The following is a 21,565-nucleotide window of genomic DNA, read 5'->3' on the forward strand; positions in this document are numbered from 1 at the left end:
CTTGTACTAAAGAGCTAGAACTAGTAGACCTTTAAAAGTTCTTCAACAAGCACCAGTTTGATAAACACTGTTCTAAATTGTGGTTAAAGCTTTTGGTAGTTAACGAGGTAAGAGAAAACATTAAGGAAATTGGGGTTGTTTCACCTGATGAAAAAAGATGAAAGGTGTCAACTTACTATCAGTCAATTATCAGGTATTTATTAAGAAATTATAGAATACCTCAGCATTGCACTTGGTTCCCTGGGGATTTCATGACTCTTTTAATATCTTCACTACCCTTAAGAAATGTAGATTCTATGTGCTTTAAAAATAATCATTAAACAATAATCAAGCAATTAGCAAGAATACATAATGACCATGTGTTTTACAAACATTCAAAGTACATTAGAGTACAGAGACTGGAGAAATCAGTAAGATTCAGAGTAAACAGAGAATGTACCATTACTGAGAGTATCATTTCTGTTGGAATTTGAAGTATAGACACAATTTTAGTAGAGAAGTATTTGTTGCTTTAGAGGAAGGCATCTAAGATTTATTCACTACGCATTGGTAGATATTCTTTCAGGAAATATATTCTTTAATTCTGACCATAACCTTTAAGGTAAGTATTATTATCCCTATTTTCCAGAAGAAGAAACCAATAATGATGATAACAAGAATAACTAACATTTATTGAAAAGCTAGGCGATTGACTGAAGTCTTAAATGGATTACCATACATAGCTTTTACAGAAACTCCAAGAAATAGGAAAGAAGTTGTCATGGTCTGAATATTTACATCTCCCCGAATTTATATGTTGAAAGTCTGTCACAGTCCATTGGAGCTGCTATGACAAATACCATAAACTGATTAGCTTATAAACAATAGAAATATATCTCTCACAGTTCTGAGGCTGGGAAGCCCAAGATCAAGGTACCAGCAATGTTCAATGTCTAGTGAAGGCCTGTTCCTCACAGAGGGTGACTTCTTGCTATGACCCCACATTTAATTCATTTAATATTTGGATACTGAGGAAAAGGATAGCTAGCTCTCTGGGGTCTCTTTAATAAGGGCACTAATCCCAATCATGAAGGCTACATTCTCATGACTTAATCACTTCCCAAAGGCTCCACCTCCTAATATCATCACATTGGGAACTAGGATGTCAACACATGGATATTAGAAGGACACAAACATTCTGACTTCTGCCGTGTGAGGACACAGGGAGAAGGCAGCTGTGCTCAACAGAGCCATGTGAGCAGAGGCAGTGGTGTGAATCAGATCTGTCTGGCAGATATTAAAAGTCAGACCTGCTAGTGAAAGATAAGGCTGGAGACTTCAGTGAGGCAGGGTGATATGATGGACAACCTTGAAAGCCAGGCAGAGGAACCTGAGTTTACCTTGTGGTCCTGGTATTCAGGGAAGTGAAGAGTTTTAATGAAAAGAATGCTGATCAGTTATTTTCCTTGTATATGGAGAGAATACAGAAAAATAAACTAGAAAAGCAAACATTTTAGTTGAACATAAAACATTTTAAAACTAATACTTAAGCAATGGATGATGAAGTAAAGAGGATCCTATAGAAGAGGCTCCAATTTGTGAACATCTTCTAAGCCAAGGGATTCAGTGACCCATCCACTTCTGGCTGGATATTGATCCAGATGACCTGGATTGTCCTTAAATTCTAGTCTTTCTTGATTTTTTATTTTGTTCTTCTTCCATCATTCACTTGACATTTGTATACTGAGGATCACCTTTTGATATTATAAAAACTTAAGTTATTTCACCTCTTTGCTCAATTTCTTTAACTATGTCAGTGCTCCCCAAGCTTCAGCCAAAGACCATCAAGGACACACATGTGGTGGAACAAAGTGGGATTTATTAACTTGTTGCAACAAGGGGCACTGAACACCATGGGGGAATTGTGGGCTGTCTCAATAAGAAGGTGTTAGGAGTAACTTCTAGTATTTGAGGCTGTGCTAGATAACTTAAGGTTAGCACTCAACTGGGTGCTATTCGGAAGTGGGAGTAATTCTGTGAGTATTTTGTGAATCCTATCTAGAGGGAAGGAAGAACAGAGGGAGGATAAAGCTATGATTAATAAGGAGGCAGTGTTCATTCATATTAGCCAGGAAATGGGAGGTTGGGGTAGTTTTGTGGTCTACACAAAACCCGCTATGGTTTTGTCTGCACTTAGACATTACAGGGTAGTCTCTTTTTTTCTGTTTCATTCATCACTGGTTCAGAGTGACCTTGTCTAATGTTAGTGTCCTATGAGATGATTTATGTTCCATAGGAAAAAAATATGGCCCTGCTGTTAGGCCAGTTCCTAGCAACACCGAGGACAGGCCAGTTAGTTAGTGCCTAGCCAGGTCTCTATGTTAAGGCCTGCCGTTCTCTTTTTTACCTGTGATCTGTGTCTCTGTTAATTGGAATGGGAGCCTTAAATGGGCCAGGCAAGGAGTTTATCTTAACTCTACCCCTTACTGACTGTGTGATCTCGTGCACATTTTTAACTGTCTTCAAGACAGTTTGCTCTTTCATGAAATGGAATAATGCTTACCCCCCCATAGAGCTGTTGTGAAAATTAAATGAAAAAACAAAACATAAAAAGCCTGGCACATAGTAATTTCTCAATAAGTCACTGCAATTTTTATTATTTGCCTGAATATTTGGCATGACACTCAATGTGTAAGTGCCCAGTTGAAATAGTTTCGTTATCTTTTCTTTGAAGGTGAGAAGGCTAAGTTCCTTTTATATACAAAAATGTGTTCTGTTGAACACTATCACTGCAAGGCCATTTACTAAAAATGTTTATGGGATGGAATCTTTTTCAGCACTTGCTCTCACCTCAGCGGGCCCCAGAGAGGCTTATTCAGCTGGCAGAGGGCAATCTGAATACACTCGTGACCGAAATGAACGAGCTGCTGACCAGGGTAAGTTGGCAAAATTATGAATCTTCTGAAAGCAGATAGATTATGTCAATGAAGGAAAATTACTTCAAAGTTCTGAAATGCAAATCACCTTCTTCCTAATTCCCAATTTGGTATATAAAATAGATGTATTCTGACTTGCTACTTCTGCTTCAAATCAAATCATAGAAATCAGTAGCACGCAGAAAAATTGGGGATACCTGGAAATTGTCAATGGCTAAAAAGTCCAGAATGACAGTGTATTTTGAGAACTTTATTCAGTAGCCTCCGTGGTAAAGTTTTTATCTGTTCTGATTTCCAAAAGCACTATCTTTGATTGTGTAAAGAGAAAGAAAAACAAATGAAAATACTTGTGGTCTCTTTCATCTCATCGTGGAATTTTTGCGTTAGTATAGAAATACAGTGTAAATCAGTCTTTCCACACAAAAGAGGAAATCTTCTCTATTGTGAGACTCCAAAGTACTTAAGACACTTTTTAAAGTCAGAATGTAAAGTCCATGTTGCATTTATCAGGCTTTTTAAAGAATTGGAAATTTTAAATTTTCAAAACTGCGATGGTATTAAAAACTTTTTGCCGTTAGAGAATGAAGAAAACAACATAAAGCCCGCCATCTTGTGGCCAGAATATGCATGAAGCGAGAAACGGGGCTGCAAAGCAGGGATTTAATTTGATTATCTAAGAGCTTTAAATGATAAAGAGTATTGGAGCTAGAAGGTTCCTGGGGATTATCGAGTCCACTTTGTATTTTAAAGAAGAGCTGCCTCGGGCCATGACAGTGAAACGAATTAACAATGGCCATACAATTTGCTAAACCCAGGGACTTAAGCTGGACCCAGTCTCAAGATTCCCACTGGCCCAGTACTTTTTCTACATAGCCTGCTGTCGGTTTAGGAAAATATCCACAGGAAAATCAAATAGGCTTCTGAGCACATAATGCTAAACAATGGCCCTGATGTTACAATAGCATACTAAACACTTTTTCAGAATCTCATAGCAACAATATAGAATGTACAGATACAACACGGAGTTTCTTGCCAAATGTATGTAGACATTAGATTAAATTGAGTGCATTTATCTCATATTAATTTAATATGAAATAATTCATATTTGTTATAAATAAGAATTTTCTAACAGGTCGTGGTAGAATAAATCGATTTAACAAGCACACATAAATGTTCATAACATACAAAGCCTAAGTTAAGTGTTGGCAGATGAAAAATATGAATGAGGCTCAGTCTGTCTTCAAAGAACTTTGAGATGTGTGTGTGTGTGTGTGTGTATGTGTGTGTGTACATCAGCATTTAAGTGTATGGAGGACCATATTAGACAACTGCATGCAGGTATATAATAAAACATGAAATAAAATAAAGTCGGAAGAAATTCTGGAGAAATATTTAATAATAGAATAATTTCATCTGCTTGGGGTAATTAGAAAAAATTTCATGTAATAAATGGCATTTCATTCATTCATTCACTTAACGAATACTTTTTGGGAGTCTCTCATGTTCTAGGAATTATGACACTGGGGATAGAGGTGTGAGCAAAACTGCGCAGTCCTTGCCCTCATTGGCTTAGTATAGTCTAATGATCTGACGTTAGAGACACAAGAAGTAGTTCTGTTTTTTTTTTTTTTTTTTGAGACAGAGTCTTGCTCTGTCACCGAGGCTGGAGTGCAGTGGTGCGATCTTGGCTCACTGCAACCTCTGCCTCCCGGGTTCAAGTGATTCTCCTGCCTCAGCCTCCCAAGTAGCTGGGATTACAGGTGTGTGCCACCACACCTGGCTAATTTTTTTTGTATTTTTAGTAGAGATGGGTTTCACCATGTTGGTCAGGCTGGTCTTGAACTCCTGACCTTGTGATTCACCCGCCTTGGCCTCCCAAAATGCTGGGATTACAGGCATGAGCCACCGCACCTGGCCACAAGAAGTATTTCATTAAGAGTGTCAGATCTTTATTATGTCTCAACCTGTACTCTTTACCCTTTCCAGCAGATTCTCTCATGCTATGTTTTTTAAACAGACTTTATTTTTTAGAACAGCTTAAAGTTCAAAGAAAAATTGAGTGTAAAGTTCAGAGAGTTCTCATATCTACTCCCTGCCCCCACAACCTTCCCCACCAGAATGGTACATTTATTATAGTCAATAAACCTAAGTTGACACCTCCTCATCACCCAAAGTCCATAGTTTACATTAGGGTTCCCTCTTGGTATTGTACATTCTATGGGTTTGGAAAAATGCATTATGACATGTGTCCACCATTGTTGTAAAATATAGAAAAGTTTTACTGCCCGAAAACTCCTCTATGCTTCACCTATTCATACCTCCCTCCTCCTTGATCCCTGGCAACCACTCATATTTTTACTACATCCATAGTTTTGCCTTTTTTGGAATATATAGCTGGAATCATACAGTGTGGTACTTTTTCATATTAGCTTCTTTCCCTTGGTAATATACACTTAAGGTTTCTCCATATTTTTTCATGACTTTATAGCTCATTTCTTTGTAGTGTTGAATAATATTTCATTGTTTAGACATATCACTGTTTATTTATTCATTCCCCTACTGAAGGACATCTTGGTTGCTTCCAAATTTTGGCAGCATGAATCAAGTTGCTGTAAACATCTTTGTGCAGACTTTTGTGTGGACTTCCTATTTGGGTGAATATAAAGGAGCATGATTGCTGGATGGTATGGTAAGAGTATATTTAGTTTTGAAAGAAATTACCAAAATGTATTCCAAATGGTCTTTTCTATTTTGCATTCCCACCAGCAATAAATGAGAGTTTCTGTTGCTCCACATCCTCAATAGCATTTGGTGTTTTTAGTGTTTGGATTTTGTCATTCTAATAAGTGTGTATGGTATCTCATTCTTGTTTTAGTTTACAATTCCTTAATGACATATGATGTCGAGCATCTTTTCATATGCTTATTTGCCATCTGTATATCTTCTTTGGTAAGGTGTCTATTTAGGTCTTTTTCAATTTTTTCATTGGGTTGTTTTCTTGTCGAATTCAGAGTTTTTTTGTACATTTTGGGTAATAGTCCTTTATCAGATATGTCTTTTGCCATTATTTGCTTCCCCTCTGTGGCTTGTCTTGTTCTCTTGAGAAGTGTCTTTCACAGAGCAGAAGTTTTTAATTGTAGTGAAGCCCAGCTTATCAATTAGGTTTCTCCTTGTTGAGCCTTTGGTGTTGTATCTAAAAACTCATTGCCATATCCACGGTCATCTAGATTTTCTCCTATGCTATCTTCTAGGAGCGTTACAGTTTTGCATTTTACACTTAGATCTATAATCCATTTTTAGTTAATTCCAATACTATTTTAAAATAAGCTTTTTACTTTACAGTAGTTTTAGATTTCAAAAAACTTGCAAAGAGAGTATCAAGAGCCTTCACATACTCCATTCCCAGTCTCCCCATTGTTAACATCTTACATTAGCACGGTACATGTGTCATAACTGATGAGCTAATAATATTGATATATTACCATTAACCCAAGACTATATTCATATTTTTTCAGTGTTTACTGAATGTTTGTTTTTACTGTTTCAGGATCCCATGCAGGATACTACATTACATTTAGCCATTGTGTCTTCTTAGGGTTCCTCTAAACTGTGACAACACTGTCAAAAATACTGTAACAGTGTTTCTGATGACTTTGACAGTTTGGACAGGTTCATGTGTTTGGTAAGCTGTCCCTCAATTGGGGTTTGCCTCATATCTTTCTCATGATTAGAATGGAATTATGAGTTTTTGTGGGAAAAACTTCAGAGGTAAAGTACCATTTTCATCACATCAAGAACCCATGTGACCAATATGACTTATTCCTGTGGATATTGACCCTGATCACCTGACTAACAGTGTTTGCCAGATTTTTCCACTGTAAAGTTACTCGTTTATGCCCTTTTCATACTCTAATACTATTTTTATCTGCCCATTCTTCAGATTCAGTAACATAAAAGGCGCAGAAATAGGACTACTGAAAGCAAAGATAACTTTGATGGGTTGAGAAGGGGGAGGAAATGTAAATACTCATTAATTACTTTTTTCCTACCATATTTATAATTAGAAATATATCTTCCATGCAGACCATAAATACTCAAGTCAACATGACCAATTCTGTCTTTCCCTGTGGTCAAGCTGCATGACAATCAAAAGGTGAATTAATACAGATGGAATTATAATTAGAGAGTTAGATGGTTTCATTATCCAAAATCAGGCTAAGCACGCTAATGCCTCTATCTCAGAGTCATGAATGATCCTGCAGTTGCAACCAGGGTATGAGAAATGCAGTGGCCACAACTTCCAATTACCCATGACTGCATTAGAGGAGACAGTGCTCTAGACTAGGACTGCACATTGGAAATACCAGAAGCCCTATCTCACACCCATAGGTTGTGATGTAGTTGGTCTGGGGTAGAGTCAGACCACTGGGATATTCAAGAACTCCCCGGATTATAATGATAAAGAATTACCATGATCCTGTAGTTATCTAATAGCTAAGACTCTCTTCCCTCTGGAAAATGCCTTAATTGGTACTGCCAATCTTTTTTTTTTTTTTTTTAAACAGAGTTTCACCCTTGTTGTCCAGGCTGGAGTACAATGGTGTGAACTCAGCTCACTGCAACCTCCACCTCCTAGGTTCAAGCAATTCTCCTGCTTCAGCCTCCCAAGTAGCTGGGATTGCAGGCACCTGCTACCATGCCCCGCTATTTTTTTTTTTTTTTTTAAGTAGAGGCAGGGTTTCATCATGTTGGCCAGGCTGGTCTCGAACCCCTGACCTGGGGTGATCCACCCGCCTCAGCCTCCCAAAGTGCTGGGATTACAGGCGTGAGCCACCATGCCCGGCAGTACTGCCAATCTTTGTTATGCTCCTTTTTCTCTGCTTGGTTGGCTCACCAGTCACTTGATACAGTCTTTAGATTTAAGAGCACATGTCAAGGTTGATCCTGCATGACTGCTGTAGGAGCTGCCCTCTCTTCTTTAAGGGCTTTTATATTTTATACTCATTGTTTTTAAATGGAGGAATCTAATTCCCTAATATCCCTGGGTAAAGAAGACATTATTCCACCCAAGAACTCATATTTAAAATGTATTTTGATATATTTTAATTAATGTATAAAGTAAAAAAATTACATAATCATATATCTCTTTCAATGCATTTTGATTTGTTGCCATTTTATTTTACTCACTGGAAAAACCCAAGTTCCTCACATATGAGAATCATGTTTAACATATTCAAACTGCCCTACAGTATGTGTGAAATATTAAGATGCTTTTTGATGATGACTCTACTTACCTCTATAGCTATTGTCCTTAGCTCCTTTCTTTTTTCAGAGCCAAAATTTTTGAAAGACTTGGAGACAAGTCTGTATTTATTTCTCACTCCACTGCTGCCTGGATTTTCACTCCCAGCCCACTACTGAAACTGTTTTTATAAGATAACCAATGACAATCTGGTAACTAAATCCACTGGATACTTATTAATTTTACTTGAAATCTCTGCAGCTTTGATCTTTCCTTCCTTCTTAACATACTGTCCTCTCTCTGTTTTTCTCTTAATTCTCCAACCTTTCATTCTAAGGCTCTTCCTCTCATCATCCCTTCAAAGTCGGTGTTCCTTGGGGACTAGGCCTCAGTCCATGTTTCCCCTCTCTGTATAACTCTTTCTTTGGTCTTCAATTGCCATGTACAAGCTGTTAATTCATAAATCTATATTTTCAAGGCTGACTTCATTCTCATGCTTTGGTCCTATGTGCCTTACTATGGATTGGACATCTCAAACTAAACTCATCATTTCCTCTTAAAGCCCATTATTTCTCCTATTTAGAACATCTCAGTGTTTTATCCACCAGTATATGCCCAGTCTCCCAAAGAGAAATTAGCAGGTTGCCCTTCACTCTACTCCCTCTTTCATCCTTCATCAAATTCAGTTTCCTTCTATGGTGACTCTTTGTAAGCCTTATCCAACTCTAACCAGTTGTTATTTATATGGCAGAGTGAACATTCTAAATTACAGATCCTATCATGTCATTCTCTTCCTTAAATTGTACTATGGCTTTCCACTTTTTTCAGGATGACATACAGTGTTCTCCCACCATGGTCTAATCTCTGCTTCTCTCTCATCTCTCCCCACTACTCATGGTCTGGTCATCTGGACCCCTATGGATTGAGGGTATAAGCCAGAAACCTACAAATTTTCTTTGGTGCCTCTTTCTTCCTCATGATGCTCCTGCTTATCCAATTCATTACCACACACTGGGCTTCCACTTGTGTGTATGGCATTCATCTCTACTACCCCACTCTCATCCAATCTCATATTGTGTAGTTTGGGATTACCACATTTGTTTTTTAGCTGGTCTCTCTGCTTTTACTCTTGTTCTCCTCCAAATCTGTTCTCCGTAACGTAGCCAGAATGAATGTTTGCTATTCCAAATGTGAATACATCATCGCAGTGCTTACAAACTCTTCCCCTGACTTCCCTTAGGCTCGTAGGATAAAGACCAAAATTCTCCCCTTGGCCACATCTCCCATCACTTGTGCCCCTGGCCATCTGCACTCCAGCCATACTGTCCCCCAGCCACTTTGTCCCACCACAAAGCATTGCCACACATTTCTTTATTTTGCCTTAAAGGTAATCTACCTCTCCCTACATTTTGTTAATTTCTGTTAACTCCAATTTACCTTTCAAATCTCAGCTCGTGAAAGCCCTCTGTGCCATCACAGGGGTTCCAAGATTCCTCCTGTGCTTATCTTATACCACTATTTTTCCTCTAGTTTGTAGTTATAAATTTATCTACATGATCATTTGACAAATAACTATATAGTCCGCCAGACTATAGACTCCAAATGGGCAAGAAACCTTTTTGTTTCTTATCAGAGTATCACCAATATTATACACATAATAGGTGTTAAGTCAATATTTGTTTAATTAATTGTGAATGATTTTAAAAGCATTTGAACAACAAGAGGGAAATGTAGACAAACCCAAAATAAACATTTATTTTGCATTCTTTAAAATGTGTTAAAATCAGGCATATATTTATAATTATATTGTTGAATATTTTGTTTTCATTGATAAACACCTCTTAACTGTTTATATTCTGTAAGGGGAGAATGCTATGTAGTAGATTGAACTGTATAAAATATTAAAATTTAGTTTCACTTATATTGTATTTTATTGCCTATTGAATATCAAATTGAATGAAAATGAAACATTTCCAAAATGATGAAACTAGTTTTTAAACGATTTAAGTGCCAATATTATAAGTTTACAAGATTTTATTTATAGTTTTTAAAAGATTTCAACTGCTAACAGTGTTTTTTATTTCTCCTTCTATATTTTTAAAAGATATATATATATATAATATAAAACAAGTCATATCTTTTTGGTTTGGAACTTTTAAAATTGGCACGTGAAATATTTAGGAAGAAATTCCACATGGAACTGGCTCATTGTCATTCCATGGGGTCAGCTGGTTGCTCCTTCTTTCCTTGTGTGTTGTTGGTCCTTACGGCTTGCTTGATGAGTGCTTCACTACCACTTAGACATATGGAGCTGGTAATATTGGAAGATGACCCTTGAGAGTATCATATAAATGATTTGATCTGAAATTTAATTTTAGCAGGAAACCATATGAGTCCACAAATGCAAAGGTAGACAGTATCTAAGCAATGTTATCTATTCAGTAGTTAGGTTTGCTCCATTAGATTCTAGTTTTAACATAAAGAAGGCAGAAAATGAAACACACTGGTAATATCCAACCAAGAAAATTATGTGCAGATTTTAAGAGGCGCAGTAGAACTACTTGAGCTAAAGCAGGAAAGTAACAGCTACATTGTTCAGAAGTAAATTAACGTATGCCTAATGGTAATGCATGCTGCCTAGACATAAATACTCTAAAAAACAAAACAAGAAAAAATAGAAAAAGAATGGGAAAAAAAAACCTAGTTGAGTGAATGTCAACATAAAAGAAAAGGTAATCAAAGGCAAGAGAGATACAAGATACTGTGTAAGGCATCATTTACAAAGGAACGCTGTAAAGACTGCAGAATAGAGTTAAGAGGATGTTAAAATAAGAAAATCCAAGATAGAGAATGAAAGGAAGATTGTACAACGTATTAGGATAAATGAGAAGTTATTTGTCAAATACTCAAAGGACAAGATAATAGTGAATAAGAAGAAGGATGACTAAGAGATGGAGATGGTAATTTAATAAAACACAGAAAGAGCCAAACTGAATCAGACAGATAGTATCATGTAGTATTTAGCATTCATTCATAACATTATCAATAGCCTGTCCTGGGTGAGATTGATTTTTGTGAATTTTGCTTTGGCAGTGATACCACTATCTATCACCACTACCCATAGGTGATAGTGCATTTGTCATAGGCTTCTTTATGAAGTCTCTCGTGGGTATTTTTGACCAGGGTGAATCTTCAACTTAATTACTGTGTAATGAGACATGATTTTTAAAAATATATCTAGATGATGTTCTGATATGATTTTGAAATATGTTAATTCACTGAAAGTCAAAACTTATATACTTAAAGTATACATTAACTGGAGCAGTGTCCTCCACTCACCTAGAATACTCCAGTTTTTCATGTATTTTACTACTCTTTCTGGATGTTAGCCAAACACAGAATAGTGTTGGGTACAAACAAAATATAAGTCTGTGAGACAAAAAAAAGTGTATTTCATCTCCAATTCCCTGTACATGTAAGTTCAGATAAGTTACTTAACCTCCTCATACCTTCCTTTTCACCTGTGTAAAAAGAGGGATGATGCCTTCTATGTATCTCTAAATTCAGGAAGAGTAAGTGAGACACACAAGAGTGCTGTAAGCCTTTGCAAACATGTATATAAATTTGACATAACTATTCACAATAGCAAAGACATGGAATCAACCTAAGTGCCCATCAATGATAGACTGGCTAAAGAAAATGTGGTACATACACACCATGGAATACTATGCAGCCATAAAAAAGATGAGTTCATGTCCTTTGCAGGGACATGGATGGAGCTGGAGGACATTACCCTTAGCAAACTAACACAGGAACAGAAAATCAAATACTGTATGTCCCACTTATAAATGGGAGTTAAATGATGAGAACACATAGACATGTAGAAGGGAACAATGTTCACTGGGGCCTACCAGAGGGTGGAGGGTGGAAAGGATGAGAGGATGGAGAGGATTAGGAAGAATAACTTATGGGCACTGGGCTTAATACCTGGGTGATGAAATAATCTGTACAACAAACCCCATTACGCATGTTTTTTTTTTTTTTTTTACCTATGTAACAAATCTGCACATCCTGCACATGTATCCCTGAACTTAAAAGTTAAAAAAATATAAAAAATACAAGTAATTCTGAGGTACAGATGAGCCTGACTGTGTAACTCATCCTTTAGCACGCTAACCCGCATTAAGTTGATGCTTTTGGTGCCGGGAACCTCACATCTCCTCCTCTTCTGGAATAGCCTAGAGAGGAAGCTCTTCTTCTGTGTTTAGAGGGAAGGTATCTCCTTCAGTAAGCACTGTGCTAGCCCTGAAGAGTCTTGCTATCCTCTTCCTGCCCCCTACTGCCACTCCCACCCCACCAGCGTGGAACTTGGTGTGTATTCAAAGGTCCAGTTTGAATTACTGTGAGGCCAGTGGCTAGAAAGCAGTGTAGTTGGGACTGGACATTCTCATGCCTGGCTCTCCTCCCAAGCTTCAACTGCAGCTCTTGAGCAGCAGCTTCCTCTGAGCTTCTAAAAAATGCCCAGAAAACTGCCCAACCAACCACATTTCCTGGCAAGCATAGCACCAGGCATATGGTCAGTTTGAGTGCTATTAGATAGGCTTTAGAACTTCCAAGGGACCATTGGTTTGATTGTCATTGTATCCGCCAATCACCCAACATCTTTGACCCACGACAATTTGCCAGGCACTATGCCTGGCACTCTGAGGAATAAAAAGAGTAAGACAGATCCCTAGCCTTTTCTAATCTATCTATCTAATGGAGATATGGCAAAGCACCTAACAAAGTCACTACCCATTAGAGTTATGAATAGTGGTAATAATAATTATTTTTGAAAATCTAAGAAAAGAGAGCATGTGCTAGAATAGGTAAGGAGGGCTTCACTGAGAAGATGGAGTTGGAATTGAATCTCGAAAGCTGGATTTGTTTTGGATAAGTAGAGAAGAGTTAAGAAGCAAAAGTATGAACAAAATCTTTTTTTGAGAATGTTCCAAAAGAAAGTAGGCAAGAAGAATGGTAATAAGGTTGGCAAGATTGGTTAGGAAAATTGTTGTTTAGTCCTGTATATAACAACTTTAGAGAATATTTACTATAAGTTAGGCATCATACTAGGAGCTGGACATAATATGATGAACAAAACAGACCAAGTTCTCACCCCCTTAGAGCTTACCTTTCAGTTGGAGAGGTTGTCAATAAATAGGTGAGCCAATTACTAAGTAATTCTCAAACCCATGGTGCTATGAAGGAAACGTCCTGCTGCAGGAAGTGTGGAAACCTAGGTAGCACCCTGGGAATGGCCACACTAAGGAGAAGCACTTAAACTGAAAGCTGATGGGTAACAAGGACCCAGTCTTTAAAGGTGTTGAGGAGAAGCTCATTCTAGGTAAAGACAATGGGATACAAGAAGGTGCTAAGAAGGGATGAGTTTTGCATATTTAATATACTAAAACTATGCCAGGGAGGTTGATTGCATAGGGTCTTAGTGCTAATTTTTTTAACTTCTTTCTTATCATGGAGTTTGTAGGATTCTTGACAATTTAGTATTGAAGTAATCATATAATCAATACTAAGAATAAAATGCATGTGAATGATGACTCTTACACATTCCTACGTAAATGAAATAACCTGTACAACAGATTATAAGCCAGAGGAAGTTAAGACAATGGATATGATCTTGATCATCCAGAATTTAAAAGAGACAGTGTATGATATACATTTACTTTTAAAAATTTAGACACTTTGAGTTATAAATAAGAATTGATCCACTTGGTGTGAAATTATGATCTTTTGGTAACACAGAAAATATATTGATGAAGAAAAAGAATATATTTTAAGTTTAAATTATAATGTACATTTTCTGTATCATAAGAGACACTAGTGGTATTGATACATTAACCTGTAAGGTAAGATATTGGAAGATGACTGAAATATAGATCAAGTTCCTTATTTTGGTGTTCGGTAATATGTGAAAGTAAGAGTGGTACCATAAAGTTCAGTCAAGTCTAGACTAGAAAAATATCCAAAGCAGTTTAGACTACCAACATCTTTTTTTTTTCTTTTCTTTTTTTTTTTTTTGAGACAGAGGCTCGCTCTGTCGCCAGGCTGGAGTGCAGTGGCATGATCTCGGCTCACTGCCAAGCTGTTGACCTTAGTTAGTGATTCAAAAGTAACGTTTAAATAATTGGGTATGAGTATGTGTGTGTGTATGGGAATGTGTTTATGTATATGTGTCTGTCTGTAAAAAGTGATTTGACCTGTCAGACCTTTGAGTGCAAACACGTGCAGGAAACCAAGTTGAAGGAAATTAATGGAACATAATTACAACACTCACCACAAAAGCAAGGATTTGAGTAACCTAGGGATTGGATGCACAGTTTATCCCCCAAAAATTTCTAAATCCAAAAGTGAAAATAATTCCATTATTAATATTTTAGAAGAATAAATCCAGAGCATTATAATACTTTGGTTAATACTCTCCAAATTATTGTGTATATGTACTGCAAATTATACAGAAAAAAAACTTAATTTTCCAGTGGATTCTTATCCTTTCATCCTTTCATTTGTGATGTTAACACTTGCAGGTTGAGAAGTTAGATGATAATAGTTGGACTTTATATTCCTTCGTTTGTGCAAAACCTTGAAAACTTTCATAAATTAAACCTCTTGCTGCCCTTGGAAAATCACAAAATGCAGTACAATTCCTCCAGTGTCTTTTACCATGTTCTGTGCTGGCCAGACATTTAGTTCTATTTAAAATCTGCTTACATATATTTTAAATATTAATTCTCTGGCCATGCCTAGTATGCAAGCACTCTGGTACAAGATTCTAGAGTATTAATATGCTGCCAACTTGGACCTTATTCAAAATTATATTGAGACAGTTTGTGATTCTCTAATTCATTATCTGTAGTTAGACTATCCATATCTTTTTAGTAAAAGAGAAGAAGGCTTATATATTAGCATATGCAACACATAGAAAAATGAAGTATAAACCTTTCAGGGTACTCTAAACCTTGTAATTTTTAAAGAAACAATGTTATACACACACACCATTTTTGTTTGACTAAATATGGTATATTTTAACCATGAACACATTGAATGCATTCCAGTGTGTCAAATGATATTTTAAATGTAAATGGAGGTGAATGTGCCTGAGAATACTCTTTGGGAGGTGGGGATGTTTTGGGTTTCTGTTTTACTTTGCTGACACTGCTGCATGATTCTGTGATTAACAAGCATATTTCTGGTGCTATCATATGGAAAAGTTAGCATTTATTCTCCCTTAACGTTTTATTGGCATCTTTGATGTGTTATAAAACAGGCATTTACTACTGAGTAGCTAAGCATTTCTCCCTCTTTGTTTCTTTAATTAACATATTGATCTAAAACAAATCTATAGGATCAAGCTTATTGAGGCAGACAGCCTGTTCATCTCTCAAGAGATCATTGCTGCACTCCACACACTTTTTCAGTAAATAAAATATGGACAAAATTGCAACATGTGGAGGCTGAAGATTCCATTAAGGACTTTTGGCAACTGTACCTTAAAGATATTTCAAAAATAATTGTGCTTTATTGCTTCTTCTGTGCCATAGCATATAACGAGGGTTTTTTAAAAGACCAAATACAGCTCTCTGATTTCCATTTAATGGAAGAAGTAATAAAGTTTAATTGTACACTTGAGCATGGGGCATCATTTGCAATACATCTGATCAATAATTCATCAATTGCCGTTGGCTCAAAGTAATATTTGAAAGAAAATGCAGCCAGTGGGAGCTTATCTAGCTGTAGCTTCATCATCTCTATTAATTGTGCGTTTCCCGAATTTGGATCATTAGGCTACCAAAGTGACAGCAGATGGCGAGCAGACCGGACAGGATGCTGAGAGGACCAACGCAAGAGCAAAGTCCCTGGGAGAATTCATTAAGGAGCTTGCCCGGGATGCAGAAGGTATTAGAAAGAATCATGTTTTGATCATCATTTCTCCCAACAGAAAAACACAGAAAGGGATGACACAGGACTGGAATTTCTCTTGTTATAAGTGACATCTGTAAAATCAAAGGTTGAGTTTCAAAAAGTAGTGTGGTTAAGATATTCAAGGGTATTATCTGCTGAGAACCTGTGACCTGCAGTGTTAATTTAGCGACGATAGTGAATTAGTGACAATGAGGGCAGAATAGCAGTAAATTCTTGAAACACGGCTATTATAATTACATAAGAATAGGCAACTTTTGTTTTGTTATTGTTTTTATTTGAAAGTATTTAAAGTATTTTTCATTTTCAAGCAAGCTAATGTCATCATTCCACTTGATACATTAAAGCAGCACTTTAGTTTCTCCAAATGGCTTTTCAAATACTGAGGACTGGTTTTTAATGAACAGCTGTTGCTTGGGATTTGAAAGTGCTACTTTATGAGAAGCTCTGGTGCATTTAGCTCACAATTCTCTAGGAGTTAGTTATTGCCATCTACTAACATGAATGAGAAAGTGGAAGCCATTTTTTGGCAAAAGCCCAAATTAAGAAACTTAAAGAATACAGATAATGCCCCATCCGCACTCGCCCCCCAAAAAAACCTAGTCCTTAAGTATCTGTTAAAATTTAATAAACGTGCATGCATGTTTAGAAATTGGGAAAAATGCTTTTTGTTGTTTTTTGCTTGAAGCAGTAAAACATTTTTCTTGCTCTGCAATATTATGCATTTTAGATACTTTGCTTCATAATGTAGCCAAATAAATAAGGATGTGAGATCAACTTCAAGGCAGATTCTGACTGATAATTCTTAGGCATCACTGGCCAAGAGGAGACAAACTCCCAAATATTCACCACTGCAAGAAGCAACAGGGTTTTAATTTGAGAGCTAATTTGAGGCAAAGGTGTGAGGTTCTGAAACAGAAATTATTTCTGCCAGAAAAATCTCAGTTAATTCATTGTGGTTTATCCTCTGCTAGATGAAGCTGTTGTGCTTTCCCTAGTATTATTTTCCATTAATGCTACTTGAAGTGTCCCTCTCCAACCCAAAACAACAACAACAACAAATCCCACTGCAGGTAGAGCACCTTCACTCTGAGCAGATCCCCAAAGGCCCTAGTCAATGCTCCAGGAACTTTCCTTTTCTTTCCATTGACATTTCAAACACCCAACACCCAGCAGCCCATCCTGGGGACTCATTTTCAATTTGTTTCAATCAAACACTGGTATGAGAATAAATGCTAGCATATCTTTTAGTAGATCCTATTATCAACACTGCTTACTTTATTCTCTGCAATGAACCTTCCATCTCCCACCAAAGAGAGATGCATATTCATGGTTACCTCTTTGGTCAGTATGAATATTTGCTTCTTCTGGGTGCCTAGGGCCTCTAGGTACTATTTGTACAATTTGTGGACCAACAGGGGTAGACTGGAGATGGAGATTTATCCCAGGCTTGCTCACCACCCCAAATCCCAAGTCTATACACCAGAGAAAGGATTACCCATCACCAAAGGTGTCTCTCATTCCCTAAATTATGCACAGATCAGGTGGTCTGATTGTGTCTGTCCAGATAGGGCACCCTTTTCTAATTTATGTGAAGTGCCATGTGGGATAGCTATACTTTAGGGAAATAAGAACACTACTCACTTTTGCCTGCAGGCACTATTTGGTAGAATTAATCCAACTGTTAAAATTGAACGAAAGGTCAAATTTAAATTGTACCAGAGCAACACTAAATGTTCATTGAGATGTAATACAAAGCTTGGCAGTTTAACGGAGAAAAAAAGAGAAAGTGGGGGAAGGAAGGGAGGGGAGGGAGGGAAGGGAGGGGAGGGAAGGAAGGGAGGGGAGGGAGGAAAAAGGAAGGAAGGGAGGGAGGGAGGAGAGGGAAGGAAGGGAGGGGAGGGAAGAAAGGGAGGGGAGGGAGGAAAAAGGAAGGAAGGAAGGGAGGGTAAGGGAGGGAGGGGGAAGGAAGGGAGGAAAGGAGGAAGAGAGGGATGAAGGGAGAAAGGAAGGAAGGAAGGGGAAGGAAGGAAGGGAGGGAGGGAAGGAGGGAAGAAGGGAGGGAGGGAAGGAGGGAAGGTGGAAGGAAGGAAGGAAAAGAAGGAAGGAAGGAGGGAGGGAAGCAGGAAGGAAGGAGGGAGAGGAAGGAAGAGAAAGGAAAAAAGGGGAGGGAGGAAGGAAGGAACAAAGAAAGGAAGAAAGAAAGGAAGGAAGGAGGGAGGGAGGGAGGAAGGAAGGAACAAAGGAAGGAAGAAAGGGAGGAAGGAGGAAAAGGAGGGAAGGAGGGAGGAAGGAAGGAAGAAAGGAAGGGCAGAAGGAAGGAAGGAAGGGGGAAGGGAGGGAAGAAAGAAGGAAGGGAAAGGAGGGAGGGAGGAAGGAAGGAACAGAGGGAGGAAAGGGGAAGGGAGAGAGGAAAGAAGGAAGGGAAAGGAGGGAGGAAGGAAGAAAGGAAATGGAAAGAAGGAAGGAAAGAGGAAGGGGGGAAAGGAGGGAGGGAGGAAGAAAAAAAGTAAAGGGAAGGAAGGAAGGAAGGTAGGAAGGAAGGAAGGGGAAATAAGAAAGGGAGGGACGGAAGGACGGACTCACCAAAGGCTTTAAAGTAGGTTATACTACATATCCACACCTCTTTTTCTCTCTCTCTAAACTTATAATAATGAGGGATAACCATCAGTACTTTTACATTTTTGTTTGTTAGTTGTAATAAATTGCTGTGGGAAAAGTAAATGCTTCAGGCTGACATTTGTCTATTTCAGCTTTATGTTTGGATAGATGTACTATTCATCCTATCTTTCATTATGAGTCATGACCTCGTTATAGATAATCAACTTCTATTCATCTAAGGCATTCTTATCTCACTATAATTTTATAATATCTACCGTACTATGACTCCTGATTAGTTCATAAATAAACTGTTTTATTCCACGCATTATTAGAATTAATGAGTGGACATAGGTAAACCCATTAGTGTTTATTTCCTGACATACAATAGGACTTAATCAATGATAGACACCTTTCCTTTCTGTTTCTCAGATCAGAGTATTACTTTCTATTCTTAATAAATTTACCCATCAGAGGATTTTTTTTTCAGTCTTAGTATGAAAACAGTTTTGCTTCTCCTGAGGAATTTTTACTTACATTTATAGATACTGTATGCCTCTTAAGAATCCTATTTGTATTCCCTGCTACGCATAGGCTACTAAGGTGCTTAGTAGTGGACTTAGGATGCACTGCGTTGAACGTTATGGCATGGTTTTCTGTCTACTAATTCTTTCCCTAATTTACACAACTTTTTTTTTTTTTACCTGTAGCGCTATTTCCTTTTATTTTAATTTTATCTGATATTAGGATTTAAAAAAAATTACCTAAATCCTCCTTTGAATTAAGTTGGAAATAAATAAGTAAATTCCAAAGATACATCTTTTACAATCATTTTCAATACTGTGGGAAAGAAAATATATTGAAGTGATAGTGCATACTTTTGAATAAGAGATGAAAAACACATTCATCTTTAAGAATGCTCAGAGAAGTTCCAGATCGTATTTATACATAGGATCTGGAACTATATATATGTATATAAACATAAAAATGTATGTTTATATATGTCTATAAAGAGTGAAACAGACTTCTATTAAAATGATGCTTCCTTTCCTTTTTTGGTGGGGGAGATTTCTAAGAAAATCATATTGCCTAGCAAGTGATAGATGCCTATGAGAGAAATGGAAAATGACAGCATTTTTAAATTTAACTTTCAGTAGAAAAATAACGGAAATAAAAATTAAACTAGACAGTTCACCATACAAAAAGAATGTTAAATGAGGGTAAGTAAAGCACAGTGAAATAATCTGGAAAATAACTATAAAACTTTAAAACACTAATAATAAATAAATGTTATCCAAATTAAACTGGCAAGTTTTAATGGGCCATATGTAATTTATCTGTGTCCCGATGAGGCCATATTTTTCTCCAAAACCCATATCTAAAATTTGTTTTTCATAATGAAGATAAAGTAGCACACATACCAAAAACCCATTTGAAAGATGCTATCATTTAATCCGAAAAGATACTGAAGGCCCATGTCCATTTTGGGGAGCTTGTATTTTTTTTACATAACATGGGTTGCAACAAAAAGCTGGCCATGGAATAGCAGTTTATTCCATAAGCAGCCAATATATTTGCTAAAATGTTTGTTCTTTTGGTCCTAACCACATTGAAATCTTCTGGGACTATTTCAATAACAGTAATTGCAACAATTGATAATATCCAACTGGAAAAAAAAAAAAAAAACAACCTCATGACTGAGCTGCACAGTGATGTCCTATAGAAACTTTATGGGGTATGTGTTATATGTTTTGATGTTTTTCTTTTTTTTTTCTCATGTTTTTATTTTCCATTTTGCTTTAAGTTCCGGAATGCATGCACAGAATGTTCAGGTTTGTTACATAGGTATACCTGTGCCATGGTGGTTTGCTGCACCTATCAACCCATCAAAAGAAGACATTTATGCAGCCAACAAACATATGAAAAAAGCTCATCATCACTGATCATTAGAGAAATGCAAGTCAAAACCACAATGAGATAACATATGACACCAGTCAGAATGGTAATTATTAAAAAGTCAGGAAACAATAGATGCTGGCAAGGCTGTGGAGAAGTAGAAACACTTTTACACTGTTGGGAATGTAAATTAGTTTAACCATTGTGGAAGACAGTGTGGCGATTCCTCAAGGACCCAGAACCAGAAATACCATTTGACCCAGCAACCCCATAACTGGGTATATACCCAAAGGAATATAAATCATTCTACTATAAAGACACATATACAGTATGTTTATTGCAGCACTATTTATGCAAAGAGATGGAACCAACCCAAATGCCCATCAATGATAGATTGGGTAAAGAAAATGTGGTACATATACACCATGGAATACTATGCAGCCATAAAAAAGAATGATATCATGTCCTTTGCAGGGATATGGATGAAGCTGAAAGCTTCAGCATCCTCAGCAAACTAACCCGGGAATGGAAAACCAAACACCACATGTTCTCACTCATACGTGGGAGCTGAACAGTGAGAACACATGGACAAGGAGGGGAACAACACACACTGGAGTCTATTGGGGGTTGTGGGGAGAGGAAAAGGAAAGCATTAGGACAAATAGCTAATGCATGAGGGGCTTTAAAACCTAGATGATGGGCTGGGCGTGGTGGCTCACTCCTGTAATCCCAGTACTTTGAGAGGCCAAGGCGGGCAGATCACCTGAGGTCAGACGTTCAAGACCAGCCTGGCCAACATGGCAAAACCCCATCTCTACTAAAAATACAAAAATCAGCTGGGCGCGGTGGCATGCGCTATAATTCCAGCTACTCGGGAGGCTGAGACAGTAGAATCGCTTGAACCTGGGAGGTGAGGTTGCAGTGAGCGGAAATTGTGCCA

The 21,565-nt window shown here is 37.4% G+C and overlaps 1 protein-coding gene across 6 annotated transcripts in view; it reads left to right on the forward strand.

Moving 5' to 3' along the window:
- LAMA2 (laminin subunit alpha 2) overlaps positions 1–21,565 on the forward strand; it is a 631,365-nt gene that overhangs the window by 482,730 nt on the left and 127,070 nt on the right. For all 6 annotated transcript variants that reach the window (XM_055391635.2, XM_055391626.2, XM_055391631.2 and 3 more), the window contains 2 exons: positions 2,817–2,915; positions 15,996–16,107. In XM_055391635.2, the coding sequence (XP_055247610.1) occupies positions 2,817–2,915; positions 15,996–16,107 (211 nt within the window). The remainder of the gene's footprint in view (positions 1–2,816; positions 2,916–15,995; positions 16,108–21,565) is intronic.

Source organism: Gorilla gorilla, chromosome 5, assembly GCF_029281585.2.
Source record: "Gorilla gorilla gorilla isolate KB3781 chromosome 5, NHGRI_mGorGor1-v2.1_pri, whole genome shotgun sequence".
In the NCBI taxonomy this organism is placed as follows: domain Eukaryota; kingdom Metazoa; phylum Chordata; class Mammalia; order Primates; family Hominidae; genus Gorilla; species Gorilla gorilla.